Source organism: Molothrus aeneus, chromosome 11 (genome assembly GCF_037042795.1).
Source record: "Molothrus aeneus isolate 106 chromosome 11, BPBGC_Maene_1.0, whole genome shotgun sequence".
Classification (NCBI taxonomy): domain Eukaryota; kingdom Metazoa; phylum Chordata; class Aves; order Passeriformes; family Icteridae; genus Molothrus; species Molothrus aeneus.
In genome coordinates, this window is record NC_089656.1 from 19050910 (window position 1) to 19068095 (window position 17186).

The window sequence follows — 17186 nt, forward strand, 5'->3', positions numbered from 1 at the left end:
CTGGAAGCACACTGCTGAGTTTGAATCTGCAGTTGGAGTCTACAGTAGTGAAATACTGTATTAATTTCATGCATTTTGTGGGGGGAGTTAATCAGCAGATCTCATTTTCCACATGATCCAAGTACGTGAAATCAGGGAGCCTGGGTACAGCCTAGTTCAGCTTGCCTTGTCTTTCCCATTAATATTTATTTCCAAGGAGAAGTTTCCTGGACAATGCAGCTTTATACCAGCCTAGAAAAGCTCTTTGTTGCCTCTCTCCTGACTGTAGTTAAACACAGCCTCAACCTGCAACAATTCCTCCAGATTTCCTTCCCTTCCTGCCCAGAAATATTGTTACAAGGAAGATCCAAATATCCACAAAATGTCTGCCCATCTCCAATCTTAGTGTTAAAATCACAGCAAAGTTTGGGTTGGAAGGGACTCAGAGATCATCTCATTCCATGGGCAGGGACACCTTCCCCATGAGCAGGTTGCTCCAAACCCCATCCAACCTGGGCTTACTTCAAAATAGAATTGTCTGAACCTCACAATTTTGAGTCAATAAGCCCAAGTTTTGCTCCTGGTTTTTGAGAGGGATGGGGCAAGGCTAAAATCCCACTTAACAGCAGGGAATAGACCCTGGATGCCCCCAGGCTGTGGAGTTCCCCCCAGGGGAGATTCCACAGGGCCATGGGGTGAGGTGAGAGGGAGGAGAGGAAGCTTTGGGCACTTTGGGTTTTATCTCCCTGCTGTGCACGGGTGAGGTGTGATTACCAAAGAGCTTGGCACCGAGTCAAGAACCTTCCCTAGGCTGAGTCAGGCTTGCAGAGGGAAATGTTTTCACTTGTTGACTGAAAACACCTATTTAGCTCCCCAAACCAGTGAGATAACACATTCCGGTGGCTGCTCCACTCCGTATCTGTAGGAAAAGATTTCCCTGGAGCAGAATGCAAAGCACCCAGACTGCAGGAAGAGGGCTTTGTGCAAACAGCCAGCGAAATCCAAGGTATTGTTCCAGAGGCAGATCCTTATCTTAGCCAGATTCCTCATGTGGGGTTGTCAGAAGGAGCTGCTGGGTCTCCTGAGCCACAGGAAATATGTTTCTTGTTCTTTGTAACAGCATCTCCTAATCAAGCTTTGATCATAAATATGCAAATTCAGGCTAATCCTGTTCCCCCTGTTCGGCAGTTTGTCTCCTCCGTGTGTAACCTGCTGGAATATTCCCTGTGACTAACCTGGGACACACTGCTGGAAGGGGAGAAGCTTTTTGTGCTTTGTCTTCCCCTTTTTTAATCTTCTCTTTGCTCTTTGCTTTCGAACGGGGATTTTTTGCCACCAGCAGAAGCCCAGGCTGGCTTTAAGCAAAGAGGACAAACCTGCAGATCTTATCTCCCCTGGCCTATTTGCATTGAAGGCTGGACAAGAGCAGCAATTCCATAAATCCAGGCAGCCACCGTGGCTCTCCTGGCAGAATGAGGAAGCTGCAGGGCTCGGGGAAGGCTAGGTTCCCCTCTCCTGCTGATGTGCCCGGAGCAAATGCTGCTTTCCTGGCTGGTTGATCCTCTGGATTCAGGGCAGGAATTCAAGGTAATTCCTTGTAAAACTTCAGGGGGAGGAAATCTTGGGGAAGGCATCTCTTGCTGAGAGCTGGGAAGGCAGCACTGGGAATGTGTGTCCTAGTCTTTTTTGGTTTGTTAGCAATTAATGACTTCCAGGATTAACTTTTTTCTCCCTATCCATCAAAATTTGGCATTTGGCTGCCCAGATGTTTTAACTCCCAACTAGGATGAGGTAAAAACCTCATCCACATGACCTGAAGCACTTGGAAAAAAGAATCCCTGAATTGTTTGGGTGGGAAAAGATCTTTAAATCATCTCATTCCATCTCCTGCCATGGGCAGGGACACCTTCCACTGACCCAGGCTGCTCCAAACCCTGCCCAGCCTGGCCTTGGGCACTGCCAGAGATCCAGGGGCTGCCACAGCTGCTCTGGGCACCTGTGCCAGGGCCTCCTAACCCTCACAGGGAACAATTCCTTCCCAAAATCCCATCTAAATCCACTCTCTGGTGGTGGGAGCCATTCCCCGTGTCCTGTCCTCCATCCCTTGTCCCTCTCCTGGAGCCCCTTTAGGCCCTGCAAGGGCTCTGAGCTCTCCCTGGATCCTTCTCCATGTGAGCACCCCCAGCTGCCCCAGTCTGTGGGATTCTCTTTTCCCCACTCAACCCAATTTTCCAGAACAGTGACGAGCATCCCCACAGGCAGGTGGGTGCCAGGAGCCACGGAATCTCTGAGCAGCTGCTCTGGGGCACTTCCAAGTGAGGTCCCTGCTCCCAGGGAATGCCAGGTCCCACATTCTCCCTGAGCTCATCACTCTGTGGGTGCATACAAGGATTTGGGGAAGTTTTTTCCCCATCCAGCAAGCAAAGCAGCCTGCTGCTGGCATTTTCCCTCTTCCCATCTGCTCCTGGGATGTTCCCGAGGAAAGCGAGCAGAGATGTAACAGCTCCAGCTCTTGGAGCCGATGCAGGAGCAGGTGAGCGGTTCAGAGATCACACCTGGCACAGCTGGAGCCAGCAGCAGACAGATGTGCAGAGCCCACCCCAGCCGTGAGGGGCGGCCCCCTGCCCCCAGAAATTCCTCCAGCGAGTGGCAGGCGAGGAGAGGTGACGGTGACAGACGCAGGAAGCAGTGCCCGGCCCCTCTGCTCCCTGGCTCCCGGCCTAATCGCTGCACTCCGGGCTGGAGATGCCGGAGGAGGAGGGCGCTGCCAGGGAGAGCCGCGATGATGCTAATGGAGGAGGCTGTTAGCGGGGTGGGCTTGCGGCTGAGTGCAGCCTGGAAAATGGCCTCGAGGGGAAATGCGCTCGGTCTGTGAGCTCTGCTTCTCGTTCGGGTGGAATTCAGCTCCTGGAGCCGAGCTGGGGCGCCCACACGAGCTGGTCCCTGTTGGGCTGCTCCCCTCCCATCCCGCCCAGGCTCTGCTATTCCCAGCTGGACTTGGGCACCTCCACACATCCCAGTCTTGCAGCACAACCCCCTGAGCCCTGAGCCAGCCCTCCCGCAGCGGCAGCGCTTTCTGTGTGCCCAAGGAGCCGCTGAGGGCTTTATCGATTTCCCTTTTTTATTTTTTTCACTGTCGCTTTTAGACCACATTTTCACCCAGCCTTCTCCTTCGAAAGTCCACCCCAGCTGCATCCCTTCCTCAGCTGCATCCCTTCCTCTTGGTTTCCAGAGGAGAGGACGGACACGGGGGGACAGCAGCTGGCAGGGGGGGACAGCGCTCCTGCCTGTGGCACTTCCAGCCTGCCGGAGCTGGGATGAGGGAAGCAGGGAACTCTGCTCTTAGGAACACCCGGTAGGTGGGCAGGGGCTGAGGGCTCACTCCGGGAGCGTTCCAGGCAGGGCTGCTGGGGCTGCAGCTCCAGCGGGATGCGGGCAGGATCCGTGCCAGGCGCAGCTCTGCGCACAGCCAGGCCGGGCAGAACGCCGCCGCCCTTCCTAGAAATGCACCCTGGAGCTTAAAAGATGGACCTAATTGAAAAACTCTATCGAGGTTGTAGCAGCAGGGGATAAAAGGGAAAGCTGGGCCCAGATTAACCTGGAGCTCAGCGAGCCGGGAAGCGCGGCAGCCGTGGCCAGGTCCCTAAGCCAATTCCCAGCCGTGGCCTCCCGGCCGGATCCATGCTGGGGAGAGGTGCTTTGTCCTGGATGCAGGAGCTCTGTGCCTCAGGTATGTCCTCGCTCCCCCTTCCCTCCTGACCCTCTCTCCTGCCCCATCCCGCTGGATTTTCTCCGGGGGTGCTTCCAGCCCACGCGGTTCCTGCCGCTGTCTCGCTCTGCTGCTCCTGCCAAGAGCCCGTGCTTGGGGAGTGCTGGAGCTGCTCCAGTTCCCCCAGAGCCTGCATCTTCAGCTGCCTCCTCGTGACATCCTCCTCCCTCCCTCCTTCCCTCCCTCCTCACTCCTGGCATCCCCTCCGGGTGCTGCTCGCCAGCCCTGGCGACTCTGGATTTCCAGGAGGGAATTTCCTCTCCACTCCCAGCACTGGTTGCCACTTCCAGCTCTGGCAAGGCCCGGGCAGGACTTTCCAGCAGCCCCTTTCTGGGGCAGCCCCAGAGCCAGGCTGGGAGCAGCCCTTTCTTTCCCAGAAGGGCTGGGGGCAGGAGGGGACAGGTGGCCTGGCTGCTCTGTTAGCACGGAGGTGACGTGTCACCTGCGTTAGCACACCCTGGCACTCTGTGACCCAGAAAGCTGCTTCCTCCCCCTCCCTGCTGGAAGGGGAGCCCAGCTGGTATTTGCAGAGCAGCTCCTGAAGGCAGCCAGCAGAGCTGCTCCGGCTCTCCAGCCAAAGCTTTTCTTGTGGCCAGTGCTTGCACAACGTGTCCCTTGTCCCTGCGGTTTTCCTCTGGCGCCTGGGAAGCAGCAGCAGCTCTCCCTGCCCTTCCTTCCCCCAGAGGGGGTTTGGGAGGCTGCCCTCCATCCTCATCCCCCAGCAGGGCTTCAGCCCTGGGCCGGGATGGAGCAGGAGGGGAGAGGAGCAGCCCAGTACCAAAGGGACACAGGCAGGACTGGAAAGCAGGCACCTCAGGGGACAGGCAGTGAGCACCTCAGGGGATAGGCAGGCTCTGGCCAGCTCTGCAAGGACAATCTTTCCCCAGGGAGTGAAGGTGGCTCCATACCCACCCACCCCCTGAGCCCATCCTCTTCCTCCCCTGGCCAGCTGGCTCCTGGTGGGCTTTGGCCACTTGCCCTGACGTGATGCTCAGCAAGCCACAGCTCAGAGCCTTGTGACAGGAACCAGGAACTCCTGGAAGGGAGGTGTTGAGCCCCCTGGCACTCAGCTCTCCCTAACCCTGCTCACCCAGCAGTGACCAGGACCCCACAGCACAGGGGCTCCAGGTCATTCCCAGTCACCTCAAGGTGGACAACCCCCACTTTATAAACCTTCACAAAGGTTTTTTGCTTTGTTCACCAGCCCTGGGGAGGGCAGGAAGGGGTGTTTGACGCTGTGTTTGTGCCTATCAGGTGTCAGCAGAGCAGCTGGAGCTGTGCTGCACCCGCAGAGCTAACCACAGGTATTTTAGCAGCCTGGTGTTTATGTTTCCCATCCCTGCTGCAGCAAGACAATTGCTTTTTGTCACTGTTGTAGCAACAACTGCTGCTCCAGGCCAGGCTAATTCCAGCCCTCGTGGGTTTGGGGCTGTTTGCTCTCACCCAGCAGCAGCAAACAGGTTGTTTTGGAGACAGGCAGTAAAATAGCTCAAGGTGGAAGCAGGATTTGTGCTGCTCTGACTGGATTTGTGCTGTCTGGGAGTGATCCCTGGCTCCATGGGATGCTGCCTGCTCTGAGTTTGGGATGGGATCTTGAAAGATCAGGTTTGCCAGGCTCTGCTTCAGGATTAGTCTCTAAGTCTTAGACTTTGCAGGTGAACGGGGGGAAAAATCCACATAAACCAATTTGTCAGTTTTCTGGAGGGAAAAGAGGGAGCTGTGGGTTGCAAATGTCTGTGCCCACTGAAGCTGCAGCCTTGTCCCTTTGCCACCCTCCCCTCTCCTGGAGCTCTGCAATAACTCAGTTATTTGACAAATCAGAGGAGTCAGATCGGGAAGGAAATCAGCTCTTCCCAGGTTTCTGATTTTCATCAGACATGGCAGGACCAAACCAGCAGAAAGTGGAGCAAAACCACCCCTTTGCTGTCCCTGCTGCCCTCCACACCCATCCCATCCAGGCCTGGTGGGGCTCTGATCCCACCAGAGCCCTCCCAAACCGCTGGGATCGGCTCTCTCCTGATCCCGGGGTGAACTTCCAAGCTCCTTTTCCCTTCCTTTCCCTTCCACCTTCCTGCCTCCCGCAGCCGGGGCTGTTTAATGTGCGGCCGGCGTTCCCTGCATTCGAACCGCTGCTTGAAAAGGAGCCTGAAAAGGAGCCTGAAAAGGAGCCTGGAAGGCGCGGGGGCCTCGCCTGTTAATTGCGGAGGAGGGGGAACACGGAAAAGCCTCTGGCTGCTGCTGATGCAGGCCAAGGCGGCTGCTCCGGAGGCACAGCCTGGCCCCGGGCTGGGACCGGACCCGCTGGGACCCGACCCGGAGCGCTCGTCCCGGGAACGGTGAGGAGCCCTGCTCGCTGCCAGGCTGGCTTTGGGGCTGGGAAGGGGAAAAGATCCTTCCTGGAAGGGGGTGAAGGTGGAGCTGCTCCCAGAGTTGATGCCTGGTGACATCAGGACCTCAGGGACGCTGATGTCCTTGGCTGTGGGCACTCACTGGCCCTGCCGGGGCTTTTGGTAGCCCTCAGGCTGCTCGTGGGGATGTTGGATGCCCGGCGGCTTTGCCGGCAGCCCAGGGCACTCCTCCCTCTGCCTCTGTCATCTCTGGACTGCCTTGTGCAGCGGGGTGAGAGTAAATCCGCGTTCCCTCATCACCCAAGGGCTTTGCCGGGCACGGGTCGGGGCTCGGAGCGGGGGCTGCATGGGAGGAGCCGGAGCCCCGCTGTCCTCATTAACCGGGCTCCAAGCAGCCCCGCCAAACCCAAAGGCGGCGGCTGCCACCTCCTGCTGCCCTCCTGCCCTGCCGAGGCATCCCCCGTGCCAGCCTCCGGCACCCGGGAGCATTGGGATGCGACCGCGGGCATCGCCCCTGCGGGCACCGGGTAAGTGCCACCCCTCGCAGCCCCGGCTTTGTCCCTTTTCCCCTTCCCAGGGCACGCTCTGAGTGTCCCCCCCTGGCCGGGCAGCTCGGTCCCCGCTCCAGTGACGCCCGCCGTGAGCCTCTGGGGATTCTTGGAGCGTGAACTCGCCGGGATGCAAACGTTCCTCTGGCCCGGTGCTGGCACACGGGAGCCAAGGTGGAGCCCCCAGCAGCAGGAATCCTGCTGGGATGCTGGCAGGGGGAATCCTCCACCCGAATTCTGGCCCTTATCCATGGGGAGGCGGCTGCTGTGTCCTCTGCAAGGGTTTGGCCACGGGGGGTGATCCCAGAGGATGAGATTCCAAAGGATGAGATTCCAGAGGATGATATTCCAAAGGATCAGATCCCAGAGGATCAGATCCCAGAGGAGACCCCCTGTGCCAGGAGCTGGGTGTCCCCATCCTAGAGGATCAGATCCCAGGGGATCAGATCCCAGAGGAGATACCCTGTGCACAGTTCTGGGTGTCCCCATCCCAGAGGATCAGATCCCAGAGGATCAGATCCCAGAGGAGACCCCCTGTGCACAGTTCTGGGTGTCCCCATCCCAGGTGATCAGATCCCAGAGGATCAGATCCCAGAGGAGATACCCTGTGCACAGTTCTGGGTGTCCCCATCCCAGAGGATCAGATCCCAGAGGATGAGATTCCAGATGATCAGATGATCAGATCCCAGGGGATGTAGTCCCCCTGTGTTCAGAGCTGGGTGTCCCCAGTAGGACCCTCCTCTCTCTGTCCCAGAGTGGTGTGAGCCACCAGCAGGTGCCAAAACCCACAGGATTTGCCTCAAAACAGATTTCCTGATATTTGGGCAGCCTCCAGGAGAGCTGCAAAGTGAGGTCCTGGGGGAAGACTCCACTCCCCAGCCCTGCGGGGCGTTCACAGCTCGGGCTGCACCTGGGGAACTGATAAAAATACAGAATTAAAAGCAGAGATAGCAAATTTTCACTTCCCCTTGCAGGCTGCTGCCAACCCATCTGAGAGCTTCTTGGAAAGACAGAGGTCAGGCAGGGGGGGCAGAGGCTTTCCTTGGCTCTCTGTGTGGCCCAGAGCTTGGAAGAGCCAAAATGAGTCACTGACCCTCATCCCAATAAGCTTTTCCCAGCAGCTGTGGGAGGAGGGCTGAAGATTTCCCAATAAAGGGAATTTTTTTTTTTTTTTTCGCAGAAAAATTTTCAGCATCTTGAAAAAAATGGTGTCCCACAGTGGGAATTATCCATCCAAAAGCTCTGGGGATATCAGGGATGCCCAGGAGGAGCAGGATGGTGTGAATTCCAGCAGTGCATCCCAGCAGCTGCTCTGTCTCAGCCCGAGGGAGGCAGCTCTGGGATCACACAGGGGAAACAGAGAAATTGTGGGGTTTTCTCTGCGAGAACCAACCTAAAACCAACCAGTTCCTCCTGCTCCCAACCTTCCCATCCTGAAATATTTTCAGGGGGTGGAGAAGCTGGGATGGGACCACTCAGCCAGCACCAGGCTCCTTCTCCACCCTCCCGAAAAGTTCTTCCTGGACCTCACCGGGCCAGATTGAGTCACCCCAGTGCCGTGACATCAGCGGTGGTTTTGTGAGCGAGCAGCCGCGTTTCCTGTGGCTCCCGTAGGCACAGACACACAGGGAGAGATGTGAGCTCTCAGCTCCTGCTTCTTCCTGCCCCCGGCATCGCTCCCCCAAGCCCTCTCCTCTCTCCCCCAGCGCCTGCAGCGAGGGCCGGCGGCGGGGCTGGAGGGCTGGATCCCGCTGAGAGGATGAAAACATGGGGCTCAGGTTATCCTGCCTGAAAGGTGAGCTTGGGCTGAGGGTTTGGGGTGCTGCTGCTCCCTGAAGGCGCCTGAGGGATGGTTGTACCCACAGGAGGTTCAGGTGTGGGCGGGTTTTGGGTGGAGTTAGGGAATGTGGTGGAATTTCTGAAGTCCCACCTGTTGGTGCCTGGATCACCCCAAAGAGGATTTTCCCAGCTTTGTTTTCCCAGTCCTGTGCTTGTCCTGCACCCTTTGCCCTGGAGAATCCATGGGTTCAATAAAGCAGGTGCTCGGGGACACGTGGGTGGGATGCAGGGCTCAGCCCCGAGCCTGGCTCCCAGCTCCCAGCTCCAGGCTGGCCCCAAGCATCCCTCGCTGCTCCACTCTCCCCAGGGACACTCCAACCAGGAGCTTCTTCCCCAAGTTGAATTTTCTTAATGGATTTAGGCTGGGAATGGCGTCAGGGATGTCTGCACAGGGGCAGAGCTTTTAGTGCTGCTGGCCTGGCAGGGCAAGGGCTGGATATGGCATCTCCCATTAGCTCTGCATCCCTCTGACTCCTGCTAATCGTCCTTGGGGTCATTAGGGATGGGGCTTAATGAGGATCCCTCTGCAGGATGCAGGGCTGCCTCTTCCCTGGCTGTTCCCAAGCCCACATTCTGTGGGATTCTGGTTGTGATGGGCACAGAGTTGGGTGCATCACCCAAAAATGAGCTCTGCTCCCTCTCCGCATCAGGGATGTTGGGAGGGAATGGTCAGGGGGGTTTGGGGTCTCACAACCCCCCCTGTCCAGCAAAGGGTAACTGAAGAGGGGAAGCAAGCAGCCAGGGAATCCCAATCCTGCCCCAAACCCAGAACAAAGCCCCAAAAGATTCCCCCATGCTTCCAGACCCCTCTGATGAGCTTGGAGCCTGGAATAAAAGAAAAGACCCTCCCCCTTTTCCAGCTCCCTTACATAAGGCAGGGCTTTATCCTTAATTAAAAAGAGATTAAAAATATCAGTGTCTGTCCCCTCCGGGCATTTTCTTGCTTGGGAAGAGCTGAAACCTCCCTGGATGCCGCCTGTGCCACACGGGGCTTTTCTCCTGATTAAAAAAGCAGATTAAAGCGATCTGCTCCCCTCAGGGGGGGTGGGATGGGCTGGGCAGGTGGTCGAGGGAAGGGGGGGATCCACCTCTGAAACCCCCCAAAATCCAAGGTGGATGCAGGGGAGGAGGTGTGAGGAGGATGCTGTGGATTCTCCAGCGGCTCAGAAAGGGCTGGCACGGAGGAGGGCGGGGAGCTGTAGGATGCTGGTGCTTGATCTCCTTTTATCCCCCTTTTATCCCCCAAAATGTCCCCGTGTCCCCCCCCCCCCAGGCCTGAAGATGTGTGTGAGCAGCGGGAACGGCAGCGAGGGCACCCCGAGGGCGGGACAGAAGCACCTCCACGTGCCCTCCATCATCGTCACACCGCCCACGCCCACGGGCACCGCGCTGGCCCGGCGTGGGGAGGGTCCCTCACCCTGCAGCCCCTGCTGAGAGGGGACACGGGGCACGGCCAGCCCCGCAGGAGCCGTCGGGATGGAGCCACAGCCCCCAGGGCACGGCTGCAGCTGCCAGGGACACGCGGGGCACCCACGCGGCTGGGTTTGGACACCAGGGACTGGGGTTTGTCCCTTTTCCTGACAGCGCTGGGCAGGGGGATCCCTCCTCGGTGAATAAAACCCTGGGGTTCTGCACCCCCAGCTTGGCTGTGTCAGCGTGGGGAGGGTGGGTCGCGCACCCCAAAACACCCCAGAGCCACCCCTGTGCCTGTTGGGGGCAAATTGTGATGTGCCCACCTCTCCAGGGAGGGATTGAAGGATCCATTTCAGCAAACGGCAGCGGGAAAATGAACTCGGCGGTGTCACCGGAACGGGATCGGAGCGGCCGCATCCCGGCAGGGAGCCGGGGGCGATGCTTCCCGGGGAGCGGCGGCACCGGAGCCGGCGGGAGAGGCGGGAGTGTGAAAGCAGATGGAAATTTAATTTTTTAATGGCAGCAGCAGATGGCAAAAGACACGCGAGGGGAGGCGCAGCGTGGGGGAGACGCTCCCGGAGCGCCCAGCACGTGCTGGCAGCACCGGGGGCTGCTCCGGGAACGGGGCTTGGGGACCCTCCTTGTGCCACCCATGGTGAGGGTGGGCTGGGGGTGCCCAGGGCTTGGATCCCACCCCAGGATGGGGGTGATGCTCATCCCAAGGGTTGTGGATGATCCGTGGGTGGTGCCAGGGCTGAGCCCGAGGTGGTTTGGGAGGGGGATTGGGGAGGGGTGGGTTTGTCTGGTGGGGAGGGGGGGTTCCATGGGGACTTGCAAATGAGACGCAGCCCCCCCAAAATCATCCAGAAACCACCTGGCTGAGCTGGGTGTGAGGAGGGGGATGGATGGAGGGAGGGAGGGAGGGAGGGAGGGAGGGAGGGAGGGAGGGAGGGAGGGAGGGAGGGATGGATGGATGGATGGATGGATGGATGGATGGATGGATGATGGATGGATGGATGGATGGATGGGTGGATGGATGGATGGATGGATGGATGGATGGATGGATGGATGGATGGATGGATGGGTGGATGGATGGGTGGATGATGGATGGATGGATGGATGGATGGATGGATGGATGGATGGGTGGATGATGGATGGATGGATGGGTGGATGATGGATGGATGGATGGATGGGTGGATGGATGGATGGATGGATGGGTGGATGATGGATGGATGGATGGATGGGTGGATGATGGATGGATGGATGGGTGGATGATGGATGGATGGATGGATGGATGGATGGATGGATGGATGGATGGATGGATGGGTGGATGATGGATGGATGGATGGATGGATGGATGGATGGATGGATGGATGGATGGGTGGATAGATGGATAGGTGGATGGATGGAGAACAGAGGAAAGGGACAAGTGAGTGATGGCAGGTGCCTGAGCATGGGTGTCTGCACAGGAGCCACTGAACAGACAGACATACGGACACTGCTGCTGGTGCGTGCACAGGAGGGCGGATGCTGGGGCCTGGGCACAGCCCATGTCACCCATCACGGCCGTGTCACCCATCACAGCCGTGTCACCCATCACGGGGGTCGCGGGGACCCGCGCGCGCTCCCGCGGGGCTCTTCCGCTCCCGGCCGCCAGAGGGCGACAGCAGCGCGCTCCGCCACTCCCTCGGCGCCCCGGCAACAAGTGCCGAACGCTGATTGGCCGAGCGCCCGGAGAGAGCGCCGCGATTGGTCCCGTGCCCCCATCCGGACCTCCCCCCGCGGAGCCGCGGTCAGAGCGCGCCGCGGGCAGGACAGCCAATCAGAGAGGCGTGCGCCACGGCAACAGAAGGGGACAGCCAATCAGCGTGCGCCGCGCCCGCCAGGCTCCGCCTACTCTAAAGACCGCGAAAACGCGCTGGGCAGCAGGAGGGGGAAGCGGTGGGCGGGGCCTGGGGGCCGCGCAGCCAATAGGGAGCGAGGGCGGGCTCGGCTCCCGTGCGGTCCTGGCCCGGTCCCGCTCCCATCCCGGCCCGATCCCGGCTGGGCTGGCCCGGGTCCATGGAGCCGGCCGAGGTGGAGTTCCTGGCCGAGAAGGAGCTGGTGACGATCGTGCCCAACTTCAGCCTCGACCGGATTCACCTCATCGGGGTCAGCGGGGCCGGGGCCGGGCTGGGCTGAGGGGGCTGGGCCGGGCCTGGGGCCTTGGGGACACGGCCTGGGGTGACCGAGAACGAATCTGGGTGGCTTATGGGGCTGGGTGGGTCTTGGAGACAGGGATTAGGTCTGGGGAATGGGGTTTAAGGGATTGGGATTGAGGTGCTGGAGGTAGGGGGGTGAAGAAGAGGAGCTGGGGGGATTGGGGTGGGTCTGGGGGGATGAGGGTGGGTCTGAGGGGATTAGGACGGGTTGAGAGGATTGGGGTGGGTCTGAGGGGATTGGGATGGGTCTGGGGTGTTTGGGAGCAGGGGGAGGAGATGGGGGATGGATTTGGGATGGAGGGATGGAGAGATTGGGGAATGACAGGCAGAGGGTTGGGGGGAGAGGCAGAGCAGCCCCCAGGAGGTTTTGAGGGGGCTGTGCTGTCCCCCACAGCTCTGGGGGGACCCTGAGCCCCGGCTGGGAGTGTCCGGCTGTCCTGGGGCTGACCAGAACCTGGGGAACCTCTGGGAACTGCATGTCCAGGGAGATGGAGTTTGTAACTCCTGTGAAACACCTTGGAATAAAAGGAAACCTTGGTTATTCCTTCCCGAGGGAGATGAGGAAAGTTTGAGAGCAAGAATTCTGGGAAGTGAGAGGAGGAAATGCAGGATCAAATGTTTGACTCAGACTTTTCGAAGTCCTCTGGAAACTCTCACCACACTAGCAGACAAGTTCTGTGCAGTCCAAGCCCTGGTTGTTGCCCACCTCTCATCCTTAATTTGTTTTCCAGGGAGATCTGGGTCCCTTCAATCCTGGCTTGCCAGTGGAAGTGCCTGTGTGGTTGGCCATTAATCTGAAGCAGAGGCAGAAGTGCCGGCTCATTCCCCCAGAATGGATGGATGTTGGTGAGGATGGAGGCTCTGGCTTCAGCTCTGGCCTTCAGTGGGTGCAGTGGAAACGTGAAATTAAAAATAACCTGGTTTTCACCATTAGTGGGGAGCTTAATTCAAAACCACAGAGCAGCTGAGACAGAAAGATCTCATGTCCCACCTCTGGAATTCTTTATTTACTCTGAGGGTGGTGAGGCTTGTTCAGAAGAAGCTTTAGGGATTTTGGGTCACAGAATCCCAGAATTTTTTAGGTTGGAAAATACCTCCAGCCTCATCAACTTGTGCCCATCTTGTCACCAGCCCAGAGTGACACCTCAGGCATGGGGACTCCAAACCTCCCTGGGCAGCCCCTTCCAGTGTTTAACCACCCTTTCAGTGCAGGAATTCTGATGTCTGACCTGAACATCCCCTGGCAGAACCTGAGGCTGTTTCCTCTCATCCTGTCACTAATTCTTGGGAAAATCTCTGTGAGGAGGGAGACCTTGGAGGCATCCATGTCCCTTCTGTGCCTCCTCACAGGATCTTTTTCCTGCCCTCACATCCCACATACAGAAACAACGTGGATTTTCCCTGGGGAGGGGGAAAAACACACCTGGAGCATTGAAAGCCTGGCAAGAGCTGAGCATCCCTGGTTGTATTTCAGGGAAACTGGAGGAAATCCGGGATCAGGAGCGGAAGGAGGACACCTTCACTCCAATGCCCAGTCCCTACTACATGGAGCTCACCAAGCTGCTGCTGAACTAGTGAGTAGGAGCTGAGCTGGGCCATTTTCCACCCCACTTGGTGTGAGCACGGAGGATTTTTCAAGCTTTGCTTGGCAGCAGCCCCGCAGGGCGGCGGGGAGAGGGAGAGTTGAGGGAGGTTTCATCCCTCAGCCTGCCAAGATTTCGCAGCAGCCCTTTCCTGATGGTGACTCTGCCTCTCAGGAACTTGGGGATGGCTCCTTCCTTGGCCTCATAATTGGGGCTGTGCTGCTTTATTGAGCAGCAGCTCAGCGTGGAGGCCTGGAGGAGCCGCCACACGTTCCACGGCTGCAATCTGTTCAGCAGCCTCCAGCCTCCAGGCTCCTTCCTTGGCTCTCCTTCAGGAGGAAAGCTCCTCTTCCCTCAGCCTGGGAAGCAGGAGGCCAGGGATATTCCGAGCCTGAGCTCCTGCCTGCTGAGGCATTTCACTTGTGAAATCTGCTGGCTGGTGTGTTTGTCTCGGCGAGGGCTCTGCTGACTTTTTAAGCCCTCGATTAAGCAGGGTGGGCATTCCAGCTCTGGCTTTTCCCTCTGGAGAGGAGGCTCCTGGCCTGCTGCTCCTTCCCAGCACGCTCCAGCAGCCCTCACAGCTCTGTCCCTGCGCATTCATTGCGTCTCCCAGCTCCTTATGGCAGCACTGAGTGGCCTTAATGGGGTGATGTGGCACATCCCATCCGGCCCTTCCAGCTTAATTCTCCCTGATGGAGCCTCAGGAGCCCCGAGGTGGGAATTTCATCCTGCCTGAGCCCTTGGATTCCCCAGCTGGCCCCGACTTTGGCCAGGTTTGGGGCCCTCTGTGTGCCTCATACCAGCTGGGCAATTAAAGAGCAGAAGGATTCTAGCGACAGCCAGCTGCTGCATTGGAGCTGAGCATTCCTGGGGAAAGAACCCATCCCAGAACTGCCAGCAGGACAAGGAGCAGGGAGGATTTCAGTGTGGAGCTGCAGGTTTTTAGCAAACTGTCCTGCGAGCTCAGGGTGGGGTGAGGTGGTGACAACGCCACGCCGTGACACAACCACTTGGTGACAGCAGCGCTCAGTGACACAACCACTCAGTGGCACAGCCACACACCCCTCAGAGCCTGCCCTGAGCCTGCCCTCCCTTCCCCTGTCCCAGTGCCTCTGACAACATCCCCAGGGCAGACGAGATCCGGACGCTGGTGAAGGACACGTGGGACACGCGCATGGCCAAGCTGCGCCTGTCCGCCGACAGCTTCGTGCGGCAGCAGGAGGCTCACGCCAAGGTGGGCCAGGACCCCTCCCAGGAGGGACCCAGGGGCACCAGGGGGGAGGGATGGGCTGCTGGGAAGAGGGGAATGCTGGCCTGGGTTGTGGGTGTGTTACTGAGGGGTTGGAGGTGTGTGTGGAACCTCGTGCCCATGGGCGGCTCCCTGTGCCTTGTGGGAGGCAGAGGAGTCATGGGATGGGTTGGGTTGGCTCTTAAAGATCTCGTTCCGCCCCTTTCCACACTTTGCACTTGACCAGGCAGCTGCAAGCCCCATCCAGCTTGTCCTTGAGCACTTCCAGACATGGGGAATGCTCTTGAAATTCTGCTTGGGTGCTTCTCTCGCTCAGGGCTGGCAGCTGGGTCAGTCCCTTGGGATGTTACCAAAGGGAACTGTGGGCTGTGAGCTGCTTCCCAAGTACCTTGTCTTCTCAAATCCTGTTGTTTCCCCTTTCAGCTGGATAACTTAACCCTGATGGAGATCAACACCGCTGGGACTTTCCTTACCCAGGCCTTGGATCACATGTACAAGCTCCGCACCAACCTCCAGCCTGGCGAGGGCTCCCACTCCCAGGACTTCTGACGGGGAGCTGGGAAGGAGCTGCTTCACCTGGGCAGCCCCAGCTCCCGGCAGGGACTGCCAGCCCTCAAACCTCCCCTCAGGGCCAGGGGGGAATTGCTCTAGAGCTGCTGGAGCATCCCGAGAGCCTCAGTGCAGGCGCTTTTTGCCCTCCCTCCCCCAGGGGTTTTTACTCTCCCCCCCTGGAGTTGTCCCTGCCCCTCTTGAGGCACTTTTATCCCCTCCCCACCTTTTTGTCATCCCCCCAAACCAACACCCAGGTCCCCCAAAACACAACTTTGTTCAGGGCCTGGCCCTGTCTATGTCCCCTTCACCTATTTACAGCTCTGGGATGTGGCACCAAGGGTGACACAGGGCACGAGGTGAGCTTGGGGACATCAGCTCTGTGTCCCTCTGTCCTGCCTGTGTGTCTTCTCCCTTGGGATCACTGTGTCCTGTCCTTGTCCCAGTCCAGGTGCCCCCCACTCTCCCAGCTTGGTGCCACCACATCCTCTCACCCGTGGCACAACTCGTGTGACCCCAGCTCTGTCACCACATCCTGCCCTTTAAACACTCCCTGTGTCCCCTGGCATGGTGGCACCCGCTGTGTGTGGCACAGTCCCTGTGTCCCCTACCAGGCTGGCCCACTGTCTGTGTATCCCCATGTCCCCACAGGGCACCAACAGACCATTGTCCAAGTGTCCCCACCACAGTGTCTCTGCAGGGCAGGAAGGTGCCCCAGCTGTCCTTGTGTCCCCATGTCCCAGTGCCACTGTCCCTGTGTGCCTCAGGGCATGAAGAGAGGGCAGTGCCACTGTCCCCATGTCCCCTCAGGGTGGTGCCACTGTCCCCATGTCTCCTTGGGGCACAAACAGAGGGTGGTGCCACTGTCCCCATGTCCCCTTGAGGCATGAAGAGAAGGTCAGTGGCATTGTCCCCACGTCCCCTTGGGGTGGTGCCACTATCCCCATGTCCCCTTAAGGCATGAAGAGCAGGGCAGTGCCACTGTCCCCGTGTCCCCTCAGGGCACGCAGAGCAGGCAGTGCCATTGTCCCCGTGTCCCCTCGGGGCACGCAGAGCAGGCAGTGCCACTGTCCCCGTGTCCCCTCGGGGCACGCAGAGCAGGCAGTGCGATTGTCCCCGTGTCCCCTCGGGGCCCCGGGCGGGGTGGCAGCTGTGCAGCTTCTCCCCGGTGGCTCTGGGCGGATCTCTCGGGTTGTACTTCAGCGAGGGAACTTCTGAGGGCAGCACAGGCCACACGCTGCCTTGAAAGCCATAAATTTCGAGGCGGTGCTTCCATGGATTTTCTCAGAGCCTTGGGGAAAAGAAAAAAAGAAAAAAGAGAAAGAAGGGAAGATGTGGCAGCAGTGAGGTGTCTGCTGGGGAGATCAGCTGGGAAGCAGATCCATCTGCTCTTTGGAGAAGGACAAAAGAAAATGGTTTTCCCTCTCAGATGCCAGGCTGTGGGGAAATACCAGAATTATCAACCATCTTTATTTTTGTAATATTTGGGGTTTTAATCTGAAGCCGTCTGTAAAAAAAAAAATAAAGATAAAATAATTGCAGCTGAAGAACGGCATCAGATGAATCCTGGGCTGTGTCACAAACAATGCTTGGAAAATCCTGCAGCTCCCCTTTGGCTCCGGGCCCGTTTCCCTGCGGCAGAGCGACAGGCAAGGGCAGGATCCAGGGCAGGATCCTGGAGGGATTCAGGGCAGGATCCCGGGCAGGA

The 17186-nt window shown here is 58.5% G+C and overlaps 1 protein-coding gene and 1 long non-coding RNA gene across 2 annotated transcripts; both read left to right on the top strand.

Moving 5' to 3' along the window:
• Positions 1–5908: 5908 nt before the first annotated feature.
• LOC136561277 (uncharacterized) lies at positions 5909–10117 on the top strand. The gene is made up of 3 exons (XR_010784314.1): positions 5909–6084; positions 8351–8439; positions 9757–10117. It is a non-coding gene; the product is annotated as an uncharacterized lncRNA (long non-coding RNA).
• A 1763-nt stretch (positions 10118–11880) lies between these two features.
• On the top strand, positions 11881–17186 carry GINS2 (GINS complex subunit 2). Its single transcript, XM_066557429.1, has 5 exons — positions 11881–12047; positions 12829–12943; positions 13572–13671; positions 14788–14914; positions 15353–17186. Exons 1-5 carry the CDS (start codon positions 11958–11960, stop codon positions 15476–15478), a joined length of 558 nt encoding a protein of 185 aa, XP_066413526.1. The 5' UTR covers positions 11881–11957; the 3' UTR covers positions 15479–17186.